The following is a 21,269-nucleotide window of genomic DNA, read 5'->3' on the forward strand; positions in this document are numbered from 1 at the left end:
TACTCCCGGCCAGGGAGACCTGCTGAGACAGGAGACATACATGTTAATGATGCAACACTGTAATGTGTGTGTGTGGGGGGGGGGGGATAAAGAGAAAAAGAAAGAAGCTCAGTGTATCAGGAAATGTCCCTCAGCAGTCTAAACCTATAGCAGCATAACTAAGGGATGCTAACCATCCCTAGCTATAGGACTTATCAAAAAGATAAGTCTTCAGCCTAGTCTTAAAGGTGGGGAGGGTGTCTGCTTCCCTAACACTAACTGGGAGCTTATTCCATAAGAGAGGGGCCTGATAACCAAAGGCTCTGCCTCCTGCTCGGCTCTTTGAGACTCTAGGAACCACAAGTAAGCCTGCAGTCTGCGAACGAAGTACTCTGCTTGGTATATAAGGAACAATGAGGTCTTTGATATATAGTGGTGCCTGGTTGTGGAGGGCTTTATATGTAAGGAGAAGGATTTTAAATTCTATTCTAGATTCAACAGGCAGCCAGTGAAGAGAGGCTAAAACTGGAGAAATATGATCTCTCCTGCTGGTTCTGGTCAGGACTCTGGCTACAGAATTCTGGATCAGCTGAAGGGTTTTCAGGGCATATTTAGGACAGCCCAGTAATAAGAGAGTTACAGTAATCTAGTCTTGAAGTAACAAAAGCATGAACCAGTTTTTCTGCATCACTCCGAGACAGAATGTCCCTAATTTTGGCTTTATTACGTAAATGAAAGAAGGCTGTTTTAGTAACCTGCTTAATATGTGGGCCAAAGGACAGGTCAGGGTCAAATATTACTCCAAGGTTTCTCACTGTAGCACTGGAAGCTAAAGTAATGCCATCCAGGTTCATTACAAAACTGGAAAATTTAGCTCTGAGTTTTTCAGATCCAACGAGAATTACTTCAGTTTTATCTGAGTTTAAGAGGAGAAAATTTCTAGACATCCAAGTCTTTATGTCTATGAGACAATTTTGTAGCCTATTGGGCTGATTTGTTTCATCTGGTTTAAAGGATAAGTATAGTTGAGTATCATCTGCATAACAATGAAAGTTTATTCCATGCTGTCTAATAATTTTGCCTAAAGGGAGCATATATAGCGTGAAGAGTATTGGTCCAAGTACAGAACCTTGAGGAACTCCATGACTTACTGTAGTTTGTGAGGAGGACTTGTCATTTACATGAACGAACTGAAGTCTATCAGATAAATATGATTTAAACCATCTTAACGCTGTACCTGTAATTCCAATCACCTGTTCTAGTCTTTGTAACAGAATGTTATGATCGACTGTATCAAATGCAGCACTAAGATCAAGCAGGATAAGTACGGACACAAGTCCTTTGTCTGAGGCCATAAGAAGGTCATTAGTAACTTTCACCAATGCTGTCTCAGTGCTATGATGAGCTCTAAATCCTGAAACTCCTCGCATAAATTATTTCTGCTCAGGTGGGCATGTAGCTGAGCTGAAACTATTTTCTCCAGAATTTTGGACATAAACGGGAAGTTAGATATAGGTCTATAATTTGCTATCACCTCTGGATCCAGAGATTGCTTTTTAAGTAAAGGCTTGATTCCAGCAGTTTTAAATGATTGTGGTACATATCCTGTCACTAAAGACATATTGATAAGACTTAGTAGTGATGTATTAATTAAAGGGAAAATGTCCTTAAAGAGGCTCGTTGGGAGAGGGTCTAAGATACAGGTGGATGGTTTAGATGAAGCTATTATTTTAGTTAATTCAGAGGGTTGGACAGGACAGAAACTATTTAGACACAAGTCAGATCCTGGTTCTAAGGATGCTTCAGAGACCACAACAGGCTCAACATTATAGGTAGAAGGAAGAGTATTGTGAATTTGATCTCTAATAGTATCAATTTTATTCCTGAAAAAATACATGAAATCATCACAGCTAAGTGAGAAAGGAATACATGGCTCCACAGCGCTCCGGCTCCTAGTAAGCCTAGCTACAGTGCTGAAAAGAAACCCAGGGTTGTTTTTGTTTTCCTCTATCAATGATGAATAATAAGCTGTTCTTGCCGTACGTAAGGCTTTTTTGTATACAATTAAACTTTCTTTGCAGGTTAAGCGAGACTCCTCTAGTCCTGATGATCGCCATCTGTTTTCCAAACGCCTTGATGCCTGTTTCAGAGCTCAAAGCTGGGAATTAAACAAGGGAGCAGGAAATTTATAAAGCTCATAATAGTATTGGTTTCTGCCAGATACTTTATAAAAGTCATAATAGCAGCGTTGGTTTCTGCCAGGTAATTTATAAATCAAATCAAATCAAAGATACTTTATTTAATTCAAATTCAAGGTTCAAGTCAGCTCGTCCAAGGTTAGACATACAGACATTTACATTTAAAGGTCATAATAGTAGCGTTGGTTTCCGCCAGGTACTTTATAAAGGTCATAATAAGAGCGTTGGTTTCTGCCAGGTACTTTATAAAGGTCATAATAGGGGCGTTGGTTTCTGCCAGGTACTTTATAAAGGTGTAATAGCAGCGACCGTGTTGTTATTATCCATGTTATTATCGCCTGTTGTGAAGGGGGCGGGCCTAAGAACGAGCCGCGCTCTGATTGGACGAGACGCTATCCCCTGTGGCACATGCTTCCGTTTTGTGCGTACGCGCAGGCGCAGCGACCCCTCTCTTCTGATATTTTATTTACTCCCGAAAGCCAAGATGGCTCCTGTGAATGTCTCACCCCCATAGCAAATCGAGGATGCAAGCAGCTGGTGAAAAAACAACTTTTCCCCCGCCGTCGCAGCCCCTGGAGTTCGATCCGCATGTTGCGGAGGAGGCTGTAACACCCGTCTAGGCCCCGAGCAGCCGTCGGAACCGTCCCCAGCCCTCTGATTTGGGAGTAGTTTGGCTTCTTCTCGCTGTCTGTCCGGAGCGACGTGCAGGCAGCGCATCCAAATGGCTGAACCAAGAAAAGTGCAGTTTGTCACCCTGTCGGCCTTCGCGGCTGGAGCAGCCGCGGAGTCCAGGAAACGTCGCCTGGAGGAGGAGGCCGACTTCGGCTTCTGCAGACCCGCGGAGGGAGAGGACGCCTCCGGTGCGGGAGGAACCGCCAGCAGCGGCGGGGGGGACAAGCCTGGAGCCGAGAGGAGGGCGACCGTGCGGCTGAACCTGCTGCTGTCCGAGCCTGACGACCTCTCCTCCGCAGAGTTTAACTACGGAGAACTCCTCCAGAACCTGCAGGTAGGACCTCCAGGCTGAACTAACGCCAGCAGACCGTGGGAAACTGGAGCTGGACTTCATTTCCAGCTGCTGGAAGTGTTTATATGGACTTGTCATTGCTGGGTGAAGGGAGGGGGAAGTGCACCTTGTCCTTCCGTGGAGCAGTGTGGCAGAAAGTGACCATTTCTCCCAGTCACACAAAGCCAGCAGCAGCAGCTTTTTTTGGCCACTTTCTGCAGCTCTGTGTGCTTCCCAACTCCAGCAGCTTGCCTAATGAGAGACCTCCTCTTTCTGCACGGATCGACAGATACCTGTGTCCTTCCCACCCAGACTTGCCCAGCAACAGCTCAGACAGCCACACAGCCATTACAGCACTGGGAAATGCCACATGCAGCCTGGCCCTCTGGCAGCAGGGGATAGATAGATGAGAGAGCATTGCTGATGGAAGGCCCAGGATGTAGCAAATGTCAGGGCAGTCGCCTCATTTTCACCACTTCACCATGCTGTCTGGATAAACAAGCTTTGCTTTAACTGTTTCATATGAAAGAGTCGAGTAAGATGGAATAAATAAGTTTGCACACCACTTATTGTGAGGATGCATGCATGCATGGGTCGCCATTGTTGCTTTGCATCTCCCACCTTCATTTTCTTTAGTTATTTCACATTTACTGGCGATATTCTGATCATCTGTTGAGCTTTTCACTGATTGATCTGTTCTCAGCAGGAAAAGCATGCAGTTAGTTTTACTCTTTACTGCTTTTTATGCATTAAACATTCTCATTTTTCCATGTTTGTTTCAGGCAAAGAGTAATCCTTCCAGTCTGGCATCGGCTCCCAACCCCAGCGACCCCTTCAACGACGAGGAGAGAGAGCGGCTCCAGGTGGAAGCCCTGGCAAAGAAGTTTGAAAATAAATATGTGAGTTTAATTCATAATTTAAAATGTCTATAGTTGTGTTTTAGTACAGATGAACATATACACGTTCCATGAGGCTAATTGTCAGTTGGCTTACTGGTAAAATGGCCCTTTGTGTTGGTTTTACTTTCTTTTATGTGATTTTGTCTGTTTAACCTTTCAAGTCCTTACTAGTGATGCACAATACCATCATTTTTCATTTAATACAAAACCATTAATATGTTTATTTCAAAAGCAATATGACATGTAATTAACACAAAATGCTTCTAAAATTATTATAAAAGAACAAGGCTGCAAGTTAATGTTAGATTAATTAACTTTATTTAATTTAAAGTACTTGGTTTTGCACTAAACCAAAGAAAAATCATCATCATGACATCTGATTGGCTACTGTAGTCATGTGACCTGCAGGAGAAGGGAAGGAAATCACCAGAGATGGTTTTTATATCATTTAATCTCTTAGAAATTAAGCAAGTTGCATGTTTTGCACCAAATGGTGATTTTGAATTTGATATTTTGACTGACAGATATGAAGTATTAATATTCCATCTCTGGTCTTTAAAACATGCAACCTTGTTGTTTGGCTTCAGAGTTTAAAAAAAGCTTGTAATGAGAGGAAAAATGGCTTTTCTGCAAGCAAAACAGAGGAAAAAACATTTTACAGGATATTTAGTTGTATTTTTCTTTACATTGCCGTGTTTTGCACATGAAAGCTAGCTTAGAGAAGTCCCATCAGACTTGCTCATTCAGTATTTTATTAAATGTTTCATGTTTAAAACATGTTCTTAGAAAAATATTAGAAACTATTAAATAAATAAAACACTAAAGTTTTGTATTAATTATGGACCAGAATCCATAAAACAGATGGATTTAAAAGGAACTTTGGCCATTCAGGGAAATGATTAGTTTCTGTGTGATCTCTGCAGCCACATATCCCAGATAAACCCCGAAAATTAAAGATATTTGTCCTTATTTTCACCTTGTTTTAAGCTTTGGACCCTTGTAAGGCTTCTGCTTTTTAATGAAGAGTGAAACTGGTTTATGTAATATCTTTTAGGGTAACACAGAGAAGAAGAAGAGGAAGGACAGAATGCAAGATTTGATTGATATTGGGTTTGGCTATGATGAGACAGACCCCTTTATTGACAACTCAGAAGCTGTAAGTACCCTCCACCCCAATAAAGATGAGCTGACGTGGCTTTAATGCCACCAGACGTTAAATCTGACGATGTTTTATTTGAACGCCGCGGTTTGTTTTCTTTACGTTGCTGGTCTGAGCTCCGTTGTCTGGATGTGTTGAAGTTGAACGTCATCTCGGACAGTTCACTTCCCAGAAGCGTTGGTTTGTCTCTTCGCTACGTAACTCAGAAAGCAACTTTTCAGGAACAAGTGATTAGATTTCAGGATGATCCGGATCAATGTCCGGATGCGGGAATGTTTTTAAGAATTTAATACTAAAGAGGAGAACTTCACTGTTTTGAAACCATTTATGTGGACATGTTTGTCTGTCGAGTCATTTTGAAGCCATTTAGGTGGAGTTGTTTGTCTGTCGAGTTGTTTTGAAGCCATTTAGGTGGAGTTGTTTGTGAGCTGCCTTTAGTGAAGAGCTAACTGAGCTAACCCAGAGCTAATGGAGGGAAGTAAGCGGGCTAAGGTTAAGGTGTGCTGTTTGCTGCCTAAAAACCGTGGTTGTTCTACATTCCTCCTCCTTGAAGCAGGAGATCGGCTACCTGTCAATCAAAAGGACACACCCCTAAATAAGCTAAATTTTTAGATGAAATTACTTCTAAACAGGCGAGTTAGAAAAAACATCACTCCCCCACAGTTCTCATGAAGATAGACCTGACCTATTAAACCTAGAATGGATTTTTGTACCAGGCTGTAAACATGTTTATTTCTGCTGTAAACGTGTTTATTTCTGCTGTAAACGTGTTTATTTCTGCTGTAAACGTGTTTATTTCTGCTGTAAACATGTTTATTTTTGCTGTAAACGTGTTTATTTCTGCTGTAAACATGTTTATTTCTGCGGTGAAGTTGGTCTTTTGAACATGGGAGTCTATGGGGGTTTGCTGTTATGAAGTCCCTAGTGGATGAGGGGGGAACTGCAGCTTCTGGCGCCGGTGTTTGCTGCTTGGTGTGGACTAGCATGATGAGATTAACATACTTGATAACATGAATACTTTTCTTTTTAATGCTGCGACTCATTCAGTCATGTTAGCTGTCTGTAAAGAGACATGAGGTGATTAAAAACGTGTGATTTCGTGATGTTGTAGATGAAGTTTGCAGACCAGACTGCAGGCGCTCTACTTTCCGTGGAGGTCACATGAAAACCGCCGCGCACACAGATCCATTAGAAACTAGGACTTAGAATGGTTCAGCAGCTCTATGATGCTATTTCTACATTTCTGAGCTTTCTCCAGTGTTATAGTGTTGGATACTCATCAGACATGTGAGCGGCGCAGTTTTTTATCACCTGTTTGTTTGAGTTTTCCAGCTCTCTCTATGTTCGGTTTCCATGGCAACGGAAACGATTGATTTTAGGGATTTTTTTCTTCTTAGAAATTTTAGTGACGTCCCGGGGGAGGGACTCAGTGATTGGTCATCTTCTCTAGGTTGTGCATGTTCACGAGAAGTAAGCCACGCCCACCTTCACTGCTCAGTATAAGTACTCCCAGCAGTTGACCAATCAGATGCAGCCTGTAGGAAAGAAGGTGGAGCTTCCTCTGTTGGCTTGTTTCTGGCAGACGTTGATCTGAGACGATCAATACATCATGAATGAAGGGGTTTTGTGAAAAATGCTTCATTTCTTGCCATTCTGAAATAAATTAGACTGAAATGTGCATCATGAAGACACTTTCAGGGATGAAAACAGCATTTCAAAACTGCGTTTTCTATTTATTCGGGTTAAACCATAGACCGTATATGAAAGATGGACGGAGCCTCCGGCGGTTCAAAGTGAAGCATATGCAGAAGTGCATAAAACTGCAGTTCCTCCTTCATCCACTAGGGGCTGCAAAACAGAGCAAATCCCCATAGACTCCCATGTTAAAAAGACCAACTTCACAGCAGGAATAAACATGTTCACAGCAGAAATAAACATGTTCACAGCAGAAATAAACATGTTCACAGCAGAAATAAACATGTTCACAGCAGAAATAAACATGTTTACAGCAGGAATAAACATGTTTACAGCAGAAATAAACATGTTTACAGCAGAAATAAACATGTTTACAGCAGAAATAAACATGTTTACAGTCTTGTTAAAAAATTCATTTTAGGTTTAATAGGTCAGGTTTACCTTCATGACAACTGTGGGGGGAGGGAATTTATTTCTAACTCGCCCGTTTAAAAGTAATTTAATCTCAAAGTTCGGCATATTTAGGAGCGTTTCCTTTTGATTGACTGGTACTGATCTCCCACTTCAAGTCAGAAGAACGTAGAACAACCGCGGTTTTTAGCCGGTTAACAACGTGACTTAGCTTTAGCCCGCTTACCTCCGTTAGCTGGTTAGCTCCTGTTATCTCCAGGTTAGCTCGGTTAGCTCTTAGCTACAGAAAGCTCTGAGTTTGCTCAATGTCAATCCTCCACCATGACGCTCACAGCCCCCCTCTCAGCTCCACCTCTTTGCCCATATTTGTATTTTCCGGGTAAGACGAGACGCATGACCCTACTCCTACGGGTGAGATCACGGAGGCTCCGCCCATCTCTTTATATACGGTCGATGGTATCGGCCAATCACTAGCACTTTTATCTGAGAGGTTTTTTGAAATGTACTATATATGTACCTTGAAATGTTGCTATATATTTAAGATGGCGATGGTAGGAACCGCCCACCGAGCTTCAATTCAGCTCTTCAGAAACCTACGGGTGACGTCATGGAGGCTCCGCCCATCTTTTATATACAGTCTATGGGTTAAACGTGTCTCGTATCAGGAAGGAGGCAAATTCCTCTTCACCATTCTTCTGCATTTTCCGTCAGCGTTCTCAGCGGCTGCGAGGCTGGGATCTAAACGAGGCCCGTGACTCACATGGACGTGCATGAAGCTGACGTCTACACGAGACAGTCGTTGTTTTGTTGCTCAGCATTCAGCTGACATCCCTCAGTCCGACCTGAATCATTCTGTCATTAGATGATGTTTGTGTTGGTGTTCTGATGGCCGTCTTCTCGGCTCTGACAAATCGCCGGTGCCAGTTTGACCCCTTTTCTCCCCCTCCCGTTCTGATATGTGATGGAAAATAGTTTTCATCTGTTGCCTGGAGGCGTTCTTCTTCTTTCTAGTGATTTATTGACTTTGGATCACAAAGCAGACGTTCTTTCTTTGCTGCAGAGGAGCAGCGGCTGCTTCTGTGAAATGTTATCAAAACATTTTCAAGTTACTAGAAATGTGTTGAAGTCTGCGAGCAGAATGCAGACTGGGTGTTCAGCCGAATCCTGTCAACTTAAACTGTTTTTTTTCCCAGTACGATGAACTGGTGCCTGCGTCTCTGACCACGAAGCTGGGGGGATTTTACATCAACACGGGCACGCTGCAGTTCAGGGCGACCTCCGACTCGGAGGGAGACGAGGAGAAGGTGAGGCTTCACTCAGCATTGGATTTATTTCATTTTAGCTTATTTTAAATATCCTAGATGAGATTAAACTTTATTTCTGTAACATGAGGTATTCCAGGACAGAAATGCAGCTTAGCAAGGTGCAAAACGCAGCAAATGCAGATATAATCAGTATCGCTGTGACGATATGCTTTTGTCCCGATTCGATTCCGATTTTTTTCGGTGCCGATTTGATTTAAATTGCGATTCTCACAATTCTTCCATATTGCTCTTTTTTGTTGATTAAAAAACAAAATAAATGTTTTAAACTTTTTTTTCTCCACGTCATTTTTCTTGATTTCAAAGAGGAAAAAACAACCCAGTAGCCAGACCATCATTCTGCTGCTATAACGTCCAAGCAGACAAGTAAAAAGATCAATAAAAACAATAAAAATGACAAAAAAGTTATAATGGATTATTTTTATTTATTTGAAAAAAAAACAAAAAAAACCATTAATTTAAAAAAAAAAAATTGATTTTAAAACTGTGAAGCAAAAAAAATCCAGATTTTTGATTTTTCGATTTGATTTTCCCACCCCTAATAATCAGTAATAAACTGATAGCGTCTCCATATTAAGCCAGTAATTTAGTGGCGTAAGGAGGTGGAAGTATGGTTACATTCATCAGATATTCCTGAAACACGGTAGACTAGTGGCTCTCAGATCACTGGTGTTTGCAACGCCGACCAGTAAAGAGGGATTCATGCCGGGACAGTCCGGGGGTCTGAGTCCGATTGGGTGGACTTCTGTACACCTTCCTTTGGTTTGGTTTGTGTTGAAGCTGCAGCGAAACCTGGATGACGTAACTGTTGACCACGAGGCGAAACTCCCACAGAAACACAGTTTATCTGGTAAAACGGCAGATTAAACATCATGCAGGTGGATCTTTATTCAGGCAGGCGGGTTGTTGGATACTTTTCTGTCTCATCGTCGCGGACATGACGAGGGTTTCACTGTTCAGGCGGCTTTCTGTGAAGCCCTGCAGGAGGATTTTCCCAAACGTTCTGGGCGTCCAGCAGCCAGTGAGACGTTCCTGCTGCTGGTTCTGTGGTTCAGGACGGAGAACTCAGCTGGAACCAGGATGACCACAGCGGTCACATGACTAAACCAGCAGACTACAGGGAGCTGGTCTGCTGCTTCAGTCTCATGTTATACACGTCAGAAACCTCCAAAGATCCAGTTTGTTGTTGTCTTTTAAATGAAAACAACAGTAGTCATGTTAAATATAAAACAAATAGAAAGGTAATGAAGGGAGGGGCAGCGGTTAATAAGAGCGAAATATGTCAACATGCAGGTCGTTTCTGCATAAACGGGTTGGCTCCAGATTATTTTAACACATAAAGTCGGTGCGTGTGCCAAATAAAAACTCGGAGTTGGACGTCATTTCTGCGAGAAAAGCTGAGTTTGGACCAAAAACCACTTTATCCTTATTTCTGAAGATTCTGACAGTTTTCCAGACCAAAACCTCCCAGTGTGTGTAACCTGGGGGCCGGTATCCTGCAGGGTTTAGCTGTCTCCCTGCTCCGACACACCTGACCAAAATCCATCAATAAGTTGACAGGAAGCTGCTGGATCCATTTGACTTGGATCAGCTGTGCTGGTAGAAGGAACCAACAAAAACCTGCCAGAGACCGGCCCTCTAGGAATGGAGTTTGACACCCCGGGTGTAACCCGTTTCACAGGCTAGTTAGCGCCCATGCTAGCACCGCTACTGGAGAGATATCTGAGCGTTATGTCGTACGTACCGACGTGCTCCGAAAGAAATCTGAATCGTGCAAGGTTGCTAAATGCTGCAGAAAATGTACTGAAAGTATTTTGTTCCTTTAGAAGCTGAATAATGACAAGGAGCAGGTGATGCAGAGGAGGAAGAGGAAGGAAGGGAGCAACCTGGAGGAGAAGAACCCGAAGAAGAACAAAGTTCCCAAACAAGGGTGAGACTCCTGCTTTTCTTTTCTTACACACCGAGATGTTTGCAGAAATGAAATGACTCCCCAGGTTACCAGGCGGCGCTGAAGCTGCTGCACGGCGTGTTCGGTTCGTTCTCCACACTGCAAACCAGAAGAAAATCCTGGACAAGAAAATGTCCTGCAAAGCCAAGCTGAAGCTACGCTTACATGACAAACATGGCCGTCTCAGCTGTGCTGTCACTGTTAGCCTTTTGGGATTCTGGAGGATTTGGGGGACATCTTTACCCAACCCCCCCCAGCCCTCTGTGGAAATGAATGCGGAGCGTCTCGTACATTTACCATGAGGCAGGGATGCTGACGGAGATGCGCTCTTAGCAGCCACCTTCTAGAAAATGCTCCATTATCCATGCTCAGATGTGCTGAATACTCTGACATGCCTCTAAAAATAGCAGCAGCCGTTGCAGCGCTGCCATTATGAAGCAGATATACGTGAATTTGTGTGTGTGTGTGTGTGTGTGTGTGTGTAGGTGTGTGGGTTAATCCTTCAGAATCCACACTTTCTCTTTGTCAGCATGTGTTGTCTCAGCAAAGATCCCGACTCTGCCTTATCAGGATGTCAGAAGCCAGCTGGTGAATGTGTTGAGCAGCGCGACGCCTTACAGAAGCTGCCCGCATGCCAGGTTTACCTCATGATTCAGAGCGGCTTCGCCCATTTCTGGGCGTTTGCAGTCGTTGGCCAGGCGGTTGCCTAATCAGAGTTTAGGAGGAGGGATTAACAGCCAGGGCATCGTCTTTCTACAAAGCTGGCTGCTTACATAAAACCTGCAGGCGTGAATAAGGAACGAAGCAACGTCAGATGAATAAATATCCAGTTTTTAAATGTTCACACTACAGGCTGAAGTGACTTCAATCCGGTGTTTGAGCCCCTATGCGACATGTAACTGATCTTTTCTAAACAGTCTGAACGACACAGATCTGATATTTTCTAATGCGACCCAGGCTGCTTGGATATGTGGTCCTAAATCCGATGTATGTCTGATCTTTTGCCATGCGACTTCAGTCTGAACAGTCAGGTCGCATTAATCTGACACGCGACAAATGTCATTATTCTGCGTTTGTTGTTTAGGAACTCTTTATCAGTAAATGCGCTCACATCACTCTCCCACCAATCCTGACTGCGACTCCGTACCCAAACGTTTCTCTCTACAGTTGTTGCTGCCACAGCTCCACAAAGACCAAAACTTTTACTTTCCTCTTCCGTAAACGTCTCTTTAAAACGAACCCATTCACAATGTTGTGGCTACGGTTGGACAAAACGTTTAAAATAGCAAATGCTCTGCTGCCGTTCATATTTACCTCTGCAAACACAAAGACGTCACATGCTCATTGCACGTCGCTGTGTCTTCTACGCATGCGGGACGCTTCTGGTGCGCATGAGGTTCATACAGGAGATCACTTACAAGTAACATTTGATCGGAAATGTAAACAGACTTTAAAAAAATTCGGATTTCACAAAAACATCCGATATGAGCAGCAAGATCTACAGTCTGAACGTAGCCAAATAATCCCCAAAAAGCCCTACAGTCTGAACGTAGCCAAATAATCCCCAAAAGCCCTACAGTCTGAAGGTAGCCAAATAATCCCCAAAAGCCCTACAGTCTGAACGTAGCCAAATAATCCCCAAAAGCCCTACAGTCTGAACGTAGCCAAATAATCCCCAAAAGCCCTACAGTCTGAACGTAGCCAAATAATCCCCAAAAGTCCTACAGTCTGAACGTAGCCAGATAATCCCCAAAAGCCCTACAGTCTGAACGTAGCCAAATAATCCCCAAAAGCCCTACAGTCTGAACGTAGCCAAATAATCCCCAAAAGCCCTACAGTCTGAACGTAGCCAAATAATCCCCAAAAGCCCTACAGTCTGAACGTAGCCAAATAATCCACAAAAGGCCTACAGTATGAACGTAGCCAAATAATCCCCAAAAGCCCTACAGTCTGAACGTAGCCAAATAATCCCCAAAAGCCCTACAGTCTGAACGTAGCCAAATAATCCCCAAAAGCCCTACAGTCTGAACGTAGCCAAATAATCCCCAAAAGCCCTACAGTCTGAAGGTAGCCAAATAATCCCCAAAAGCCCTACAGTCTGAATGTAGCCAAACGTAGCCAAATAATCCCCAAAAGCCCTGCAGTCTGAACGTAGCCAAATAATCCCCAAAAGCCCTGCAGTCTGAACGTAGCCAAATAATCCCCAAAAGCCCTGCAGTCTGAACGTAGCCAAATAATCCCCAAAAGCCCTACAGTCTGAACGTAGCCAAATAATCCCCAAAAGCCCTGCAGTCTGAACGTAGCCAAATAATCCCCAAAAGCCCTACAGTCTGAACGTAGCCAAATAATCCCCAAAAGCCCTGCAGTCTGAACGTAGCCAAATAATCCCCAAAAGCCCTACAGTCTGAAGGTAGCCAAATAATCCCCAAAAGCCCTACAGTCTGAATGTAGCCAAACGTAGCCAAATAATCCCCAAAAGGCCTACAGTCTGAACGTAGCCAAATAATCCCCAAAAGCCCTACAGTCTGAACGTAGCCAAATAATCCCCAAAAAGCCCTACAGTCTGAATGTAGCCAAATAATCCCCAAAAGCCCTACAGTCTGAAGGTAGCCAAATAATCCCCAAAAGCCCTACAGTCTGAATGTAGCCAAACGTAGCCAAATAATCCCCAAAAGGCCTACAGTCTGAACGTAGCCAAATAATCCACAAAAGGCCTACAGTCTGAACGTAGCCAAATAATCCCCAAAAGCCCTACAGTCTGAACGTAGCCAGATAATCCCCAAAAGCCCTACAGTCTGAACGTAGCCAGATAATCCCCAAAAGCCCTACAGTATGAACGTAGCCAAATAATCCCCAAAAGCCCTACAGTCTGAACGTAGCCAAATAATCCCCAAAAGCCCTGCAGTCTGAACGTAGCCAAATAATCCCCAAAAGCCCTGCAGTCTGAACGTAGCCAAATAATCCCCAAAAGCCCTGCAGTCTGAACGTAGCCAAATAATCCCCAAAAGCCCTGCAGTCTGAACGTAGCCAAATAATCCCCAAAAGCCCTACAGTCTGAACGTAGCCAAATAATCCCCAAAAGCCCTGCAGTCTGAACGTAGCCAAATAATCCCCAAAAGCCCTACAGTCTGAAGGTAGCCAAATAATCCCCAAAAGCCCTACAGTCTGAATGTAGCCAAACGTAGCCAAATAATCCCCAAAAGGCCTACAGTATGAACGTAGCCAAATAATCCCCAAAAGCCCTACAGTCTGAACGTAGCCAAATAATTCCCAAAAGCCCTACAGTCTGAACGTAGCCAAATAATCCCCAAAAGTCCTACAGTCTGAACGTAGCCAAATAATCCCCAAAAGCCCTACAGTCTGAACGTAGCCAAATAATCCCCAAAAGCCCTACAGTCTGAACGTAGCCAAATAATCCCCAAAAGCCCTACAGTCTGAACGTAGCCAAATAATCCACAAAAGGCCTACAGTCTGAAGGTAGCCAAACGTAGCCAAATAATCCCCAAAAGGCCTACAGTCTGAACGTAGCCAAATAATCCCCAAAAGCCCTACAGTCTGAACGTAGCCAAATAATCCCCAAAAAGCCCTACAGTCTGAATGTAGCCAAATAATCCCCAAAAGCCCTACAGTCTGAAGGTAGCCAAATAATCCCCAAAAGCCCTACAGTCTGAATGTAGCCAAACGTAGCCAAATAATCCACAAAAGGCCTACAGTCTGAACGTAGCCAAATAATCCACAAAAGGCCTACAGTATGAACGTAGCCAAATAATCCCCAAAAGCCCTACAGTCTGAACGTAGCCAAATAATCCCCAAAAGCCCTGCAGTCTGAACGTAGCCAAATAATCCCCAAAAGCCCTGCAGTCTGAACGTAGCCAAATAATCCCCAAAAGCCCTGCAGTCTGAACGTAGCCAAATAATCCCCAAAAGCCCTACAGTCTGAACGTAGCCAAATAATCCCCAAAAGCCCTGCAGTCTGAACGTAGCCAAATAATCCCCAAAAGCCCTACAGTCTGAAGGTAGCCAAATAATCCCCAAAAGCCCTACAGTCTGAATGTAGCCAAACGTAGCCAAATAATCCCCAAAAGGCCTACAGTATGAACGTAGCCAAATAATCCCCAAAAGCCCTACAGTCTGAACGTAGCCAAATAATTCCCAAAAGCCCTACAGTCTGAACGTAGCCAAATAATCCCCAAAAGTCCTACAGTCTGAACGTAGCCAGATAATCCCCAAAAGCCCTACAGTCTGAACGTAGCCAAATAATCCCCAAAAGCCCTACAGTCTGAACGTAGCCAAATAATCCCCAAAAGCCCTACAGTCTGAACGTAGCCAAATAATCCCCAAAAGCCCTGCAGTCTGAACGTAGCCAAATAATCCCCAAAAGCCCTACAGTCTGAAGGTAGCCAAATAATCCCCAAAAGCCCTACAGTCTGAATGTAGCCAAACGTAGCCAAATAATCCCCAAAAGGCCTACAGTATGAACGTAGCCAAATAATCCCCAAAAGCCCTACAGTCTGAACGTAGCCAAATAATTCCCAAAAGCCCTACAGTCTGAACGTAGCCAAATAATCCCCAAAAGTCCTACAGTCTGAACGTAGCCAGATAATCCCCAAAAGCCCTACAGTCTGAACGTAGCCAAATAATCCCCAAAAGCCCTACAGTCTGAACGTAGCCAAATAATCCCCAAAAGCCCTACAGTCTGAACGTAGCCAAATAATCCACAAAAGGCCTACAGTCTGAAGGTAGCCAAACGTAGCCAAATAATCCCCAAAAGGCCTACAGTCTGAACGTAGCCAAATAATCCCCAAAAGCCCTACAGTCTGAACGTAGCCAAATAATCCCCAAAAAGCCCTACAGTCTGAATGTAGCCAAATAATCCCCAAAAGCCCTACAGTCTGAAGGTAGCCAAATAATCCCCAAAAGCCCTACAGTCTGAATGTAGCCAAACGTAGCCAAATAATCCACAAAAGGCCTACAGTCTGAACGTAGCCAAATAATCCACAAAAGGCCTACAGTATGAACGTAGCCAAATAATCCCCAAAAGCCCTACAGTCTGAACGTAGCCAAATAATCCCCAAAAGCCCTGCAGTCTGAACGTAGCCAAATAATCCCCAAAAGCCCTGCAGTCTGAACGTAGCCAAATAATCCCCAAAAGCCCTGCAGTCTGAACGTAGCCAAATAATCCCCAAAAGCCCTACAGTCTGAACGTAGCCAAATAATCCCCAAAAGCCCTGCAGTCTGAACGTAGCCAAATAATCCCCAAAAGCCCTACAGTCTGAAGGTAGCCAAATAATCCCCAAAAGCCCTACAGTCTGAATGTAGCCAAACGTAGCCAAATAATCCCCAAAAGGCCTACAGTATGAACGTAGCCAAATAATCCCCAAAAGCCCTACAGTCTGAACGTAGCCAAATAATTCCCAAAAGCCCTACAGTCTGAACGTAGCCAAATAATCCCCAAAAGTCCTACAGTCTGAACGTAGCCAGATAATCCCCAAAAGCCCTACAGTCTGAACGTAGCCAAATAATCCCCAAAAGCCCTACAGTCTGAACGTAGCCAAATAATCCCCAAAAGCCCTACAGTCTGAACGTAGCCAAATAATCCACAAAAGGCCTACAGTCTGAAGGTAGCCAAATAATCCCCAAAAGCCCTACAGTCTGAACGTAGCCAAATAATCCCCAAAAGCCCAGCAGTCTGAACGTAGCCAAATAATCCCCAAAAACCCTGCAGTCTGAACGTAGCCAAATAATCCCCAAAAGCCCTGCAGTCTGAACGTAGCCAAATAATCCCCAAAAGCCCTACAGTCTGAACGTAGCCAGATAATCCCCAAAAGCCCTACAGTCTGAACGTAGCCAAATAATCCACAAAAGGCCTACAGTCTGAAGGTAGCCAAATAATCCCCAAAAGCCCAGCAGTCTGAACGTAGCCAAATAATCCCCAAAAACCCTGCAGTCTGAACGTAGCCAAATAATCCCCAAAAGCCCTGCAGTCTGAACGTAGCCAAATAATCCCCAAAAGCCCTACAGTCTGAACGTAGCCAGATAATCCCCAAAAGCCCTACAGTCTGAACGTAGCCAAATAATCTACAAAAACTGCTTGGAACTGAACAGAACCCTCCTTCTTCAATAAACGGGTCGGAGTAAGGAGTCTCCCTGCGGAGTAAAGCAGGAGCGGTGGGTAGAGGTGGATTAGGCCTGGAGGACCAGGAGGAGACCGATTCACATCCCAATGCAACACTTGGTGATTCCATTACGAGTCGTAAATGTTCAGGATGCGTGGTCCGTCCGCCTAAAGCAGGGGTCTCCCGCACCGGTCCTTCAGGTTTTACATGCATCCCTGCTCCAACAAACCTGACTCAGATTAATCAAATCAAATCAAACTTTATTTCTTGAGCACTTTTCATGCCACGGGCAACACAAAGTGCTTCACAAGATAAAATCCAGTCATAAAGATTAAAACAAACAGTAGATAACAAGACATTTAAAAACAAGACAAAAGGTCTTTCCACACACTCACACACACACACACACACAAGGACATAGAGCAAACACCCCCACCCCCTGAAATACATCATACTGTCTCTGTCTCTTTAACTGAACGCAGGTTAATAAAACAAATAAAACATTAATTAAGTGATATAAACTCTGACATGGTGAGGAAACAGTATATAGGGATCCATCCACACCAGGAGGAGATCCCTCGCATGGTCATAGAGGACATCATCAGTCATCGTGAAGAACTTCATAGGCTGTTGGATCCATTTAGTGTAAACCAGGTGTGTTGGAGCAGAGATACCTGCAGGACAGCGGCGTTTGAGGACTGACTAAAGTAGCAAACATTAAACAACAGAGCAGGAAGCCAGCAGCTACTGTTAGCGTGAGATTTCTACGTTGTGTCTGAAGGCAGCGTTTGGAAACATTCCGGTTTTTATGGACATGAGAACAGACGAGACCTGGACAAGACTTCCTGCATATGGAAGCTGTTTACCGCCTGACAGCAGCTCCGTTCGGCCCAGTTAGAGGAGATGCTGGTTGTTTCTAACTGTTGCTAACCCTCCTGCACTGAATGCAAAAGCTCCTCAGATCTGCTCCTTTACAGCAGATGGCAGCAGCTCTAGTCGATGTGACGGCTCCCATCACCAAGGGCGGACCTACCATTAGGCAAAACTAGGCGGTTGCCGAGGGCCCCCAGTTCTTTAGGACCCCATAAAACTTTTTATACACTTATGACTATTTATTACTTAGTTATTACGAACAAAAATTACATTTTTGATTAAAATGCATTTGCTAAACTGTCAGCAGAATGATTATTATATTATGTGTGTCTCGGGGCCCCCCCCCTTAAGATATTTAGGGCAGCGCACGGATACCTGATGTGATCTGTGTGTGTGATGCGGTCAGTAAGTTGATCTGTAACTTAAAGAATGACATGTCACAGTAAATGATCGGTTCATACCATCAAGTGAAGCAACCGTTCCCTGTCATTATACACGGCCCTCCCAGTCAGCTAAGAGACTTTTACACTGGCTGTTTGTTAGCAATGCAAATAATATACCTGTAAAAACAGAAAAATGCTGCAAATACAACAAAACGTTTAAAAAAAAAAAACAGTAAGAAACTGCAAATACAGAAACAAGGTGCAAAAACAAAAATGCTCCAAATACAGAAAAAAGACACAAAAACAGAAAAATGCTGCAAGAACAGAAAAATGCTGCAAATACAGAAAAGACAAAAAAGAAAAATGCTGCAAAAACAAAAATGCTGCAAAAACAGAAAAATGCTGCAAATACAGAAAAAAGACACAAAAACAGAAAAATGCTGCGAATACAACGAAATGTAAATGATTAGTTCATACCGTCAGGTGAAGCAACCCTTCCCTGTCATTATACACGGTCATCTCAGTCAGCAAAGAGACTTTTACACTGGCTGTTTGTTAGCAACGCAAATAATATGCCGTAGTGGGGTAGAAAGTGCAATATTTACCATAGGGCCCCATGCCTGGCTTTGCCTGGGCCCCCAAATCTCTTAAATCTGCCACTGCCCATCACTTCTACTGCTGTCCGTCATCAATGCGGCGGCAGCGTTTGCGTGAGGGCACAGCGTTCGCCTGCAGTTAAATGTTCCAGTCTTATGATTCTGACCCCCTAACTGCAGAACTTAATCTGTGTAACAACACATCTTCAGTAGATTGTATCATTTTCTGACATGATTTGAGTCCAGAATTCATCAGCAGGAACGATCTTTTGTTGGACGTTCTTGAAGATGAGACTTCACCAGCACTAGTTACCATGGTAACTAAGCCACATGGATGGATCAGAACCGTGACTATGATGAGCCAGACTTTCCCTTGATCCCACTTCATGGCATTCTGGATGCTGCAGATTCTGGGTTCAGAAACGTCGATCTGTACATGTAAAGGCGAACGTTCTGTTAGAAAATATTCCGTAATGCAGCTTCTGAATGATAAACAGAGCCAGTTTTAAAGAAATTAAGCAGTAACTCTTCCCGTGTTGTGCTTTAAACAAGCCCTTCCTGTGTTTTCGTCAACAGAGTGATGGCGCTCAACCTCCACCGGCCAGAGAAGAAGAAGAGAAAGAAACTAATGAAGGACTCGTTGTACCTGGCGGCCATGCTGCGCCGCTTCTCCCGGGAGAAGGAGGAGATGAAGAAACGAAACCCAAGTCTTGCTCGACCCAACCTGTCGGGAGGTGCAGCCAGCAAACCCCAGACAAGTAACTCCACTAGCCTTCCTGTAGCCTCGAACTCCACGCTGCCGCACGGCAACGCCCCCAGCAACGACCTCTCGCTGGCGGATCTCACCTCGGACCCCGCTGTGATGGCGCTGCTGGGCTCCGCCAACGAGAAAGATCTGCAGGATCTGCTGGTGGACCTGGACTTCAGCTTGTTGGACAACGACCAGCACGCCATGGTGGCAGCCAGAGAGAACGGCATCCTGGGAGTTGGCGTTCCTGGCCATAAAGCAGTGGGAGGCAGCGGCCAAGGACGAGGCCTGGGGTCTTCCAGCGGGTTGTTTTCCCCGCCTCCGCTGCCGGATGGTTTACCAGCCCCGCTTATTAAACGCATTGAGGACCTGCGGGCGGTGAGTCAGCCTTGTTCTCTCAGTGCGTGGTTGCACTTATCTGCAAAGCCTCCACTCAGTGAGCAAAGCTGTTTACAGTTTCTTACTTTAGAAATGGTCTTGTGGAGAAATATGTCCAAAAGCGCAACGCTCTGAAGGTTAAGCTCGCTCTGCAACCTGCTGAGGAAGTTCTAATCTCGCTGCTCTGATCGCAGCAGCTCGCAGCTTTTTTTAGATGTTGGTGAAACAGTGAGAGAAGTAGGGAAGCTGTTGAGGAAGATGAGGCAGTAAAAATACAGAGGTGAGGAAGAGATTCAGGAGTGAAGAGGAGGAGAAATGGGAACAAAAGTCTTTATATTAAACTAAATTTTATTTTATCCAGAACTATTAAAATTTATTTTTTAATTATTTTTAAAAATTATTTCCATTTTAATTAATTCAACAAAATTTACATTTTTAATATAATCCAATTTCCTTTTTCCGTTCCCCCATCACTCTAAGGAGTGTGTGACTTCTAAAGGAACATTTTGTCTCTAAATCTGCATAAATGAGGATGTTTCTGAATGCTAATCACCATGAACATGTGATTTAAAGCATCTGGGATGCTGATAACTTACTAGCATACTACAACTGACCTCCATGTTTAATAAATCTATTTTTTCTATTTACAAGCTTTTAAATATCATCTGTATGATGGAATTTGTGACAGTTCTGACGGCTGATTAATGTTGAGAGGCCTGCAGCGTCTCTGCAGTGGTGAAGAGGTTTGCATCAGCTGCTCAGTGTTTTATCACCTCCTGATATCCTTATGGTTCTTTGATTCTTCAGTGCAGCAGAACGATGGTTCAGCCTTCACAGCTAAAAATAAAACAGCTGAGAGGTTGTCAGGCTAAAAGATGCTAAACTGCACTGAACATATCTGCCTATCGAGGCCTGATTGCAGAGTTTAGGGTGTAATGTCCAGAAGAGTTCCCATAGAGCAATTCTCAGCTTGAACAGGCAATTTGCTGACTAACCATTAAACAACGCCGGCGCCCCCCGGCGTTGTTGCTTATATCGTCGGTTTCTCAGAAAAAGTCGTGTGCTTCTCTCTGGGGATAAATTTTCATGGATATCTGACCCTTTTAGGTGATCTACGGAGGTTTTCCAGCGTTTCTATCCGTCCAGGAGGTTTACAATCCATACACAACCTGTAGTGTTTATTCAGAGACTCTAGATGGTAAATCCACCATTATTTATCACATCTTCATCACCATCACTACCATGTTGCTAAGAGACCTCTATTTCCACCTGGACATGATGATGAAGACACTTCCTGTCAGACTTTCCACCAATCAGAGAGCTTAAACTGACGGTAACGTCCAATCAGGAGCAGCCAAAGATCAACAAGTGATGAGAAAAGGAGGAAAATAATGATCCTCTATGGCTGGAATAAAGCCAAGAAGACGTTTGTGATGCAGCTGAGGTGGAGGTGTTTTAGTGAGGATAGCAGGTAGATAGTAGCAGGAAGACGTGTGGAAACATGGAAACAGTGTGTGTTGTGAGAAAAGGCTTGGTCACTACTGATCTGTGTCTTATTTTT

General features: G+C 43.9%; 1 protein-coding gene across 1 annotated transcript in view; it reads left to right on the forward strand.

Moving 5' to 3' along the window:
- Window positions 1-2,898: 2,898 nt before the first annotated feature.
- The window catches only part of ubn2a (ubinuclein 2a), a gene marked incomplete at its 5' end in the record, with an annotated part of 30,309 nt that continues 11,938 nt past the window's right edge, over window positions 2,899-21,269 (forward strand). Inside the window, 6 exons of the mRNA XM_079265006.1 lie at window positions 2,899-3,183; window positions 3,963-4,079; window positions 5,134-5,235; window positions 8,538-8,648; window positions 10,493-10,596; window positions 19,159-19,708. Of these exons, the coding sequence (XP_079121132.1) occupies window positions 2,899-3,183; window positions 3,963-4,079; window positions 5,134-5,235; window positions 8,538-8,648; window positions 10,493-10,596; window positions 19,159-19,708 (1,269 nt within the window). The remainder of the gene's footprint in view (window positions 3,184-3,962; window positions 4,080-5,133; window positions 5,236-8,537; window positions 8,649-10,492; window positions 10,597-19,158; window positions 19,709-21,269) is intronic.

The sequence above is a fragment of the Telmatherina bonti genome, assembly GCF_933228915.1.
Source record: "Telmatherina bonti genome assembly, chromosome: 3".
NCBI classification, from domain to species: domain Eukaryota; kingdom Metazoa; phylum Chordata; class Actinopteri; order Atheriniformes; family Telmatherinidae; genus Telmatherina; species Telmatherina bonti.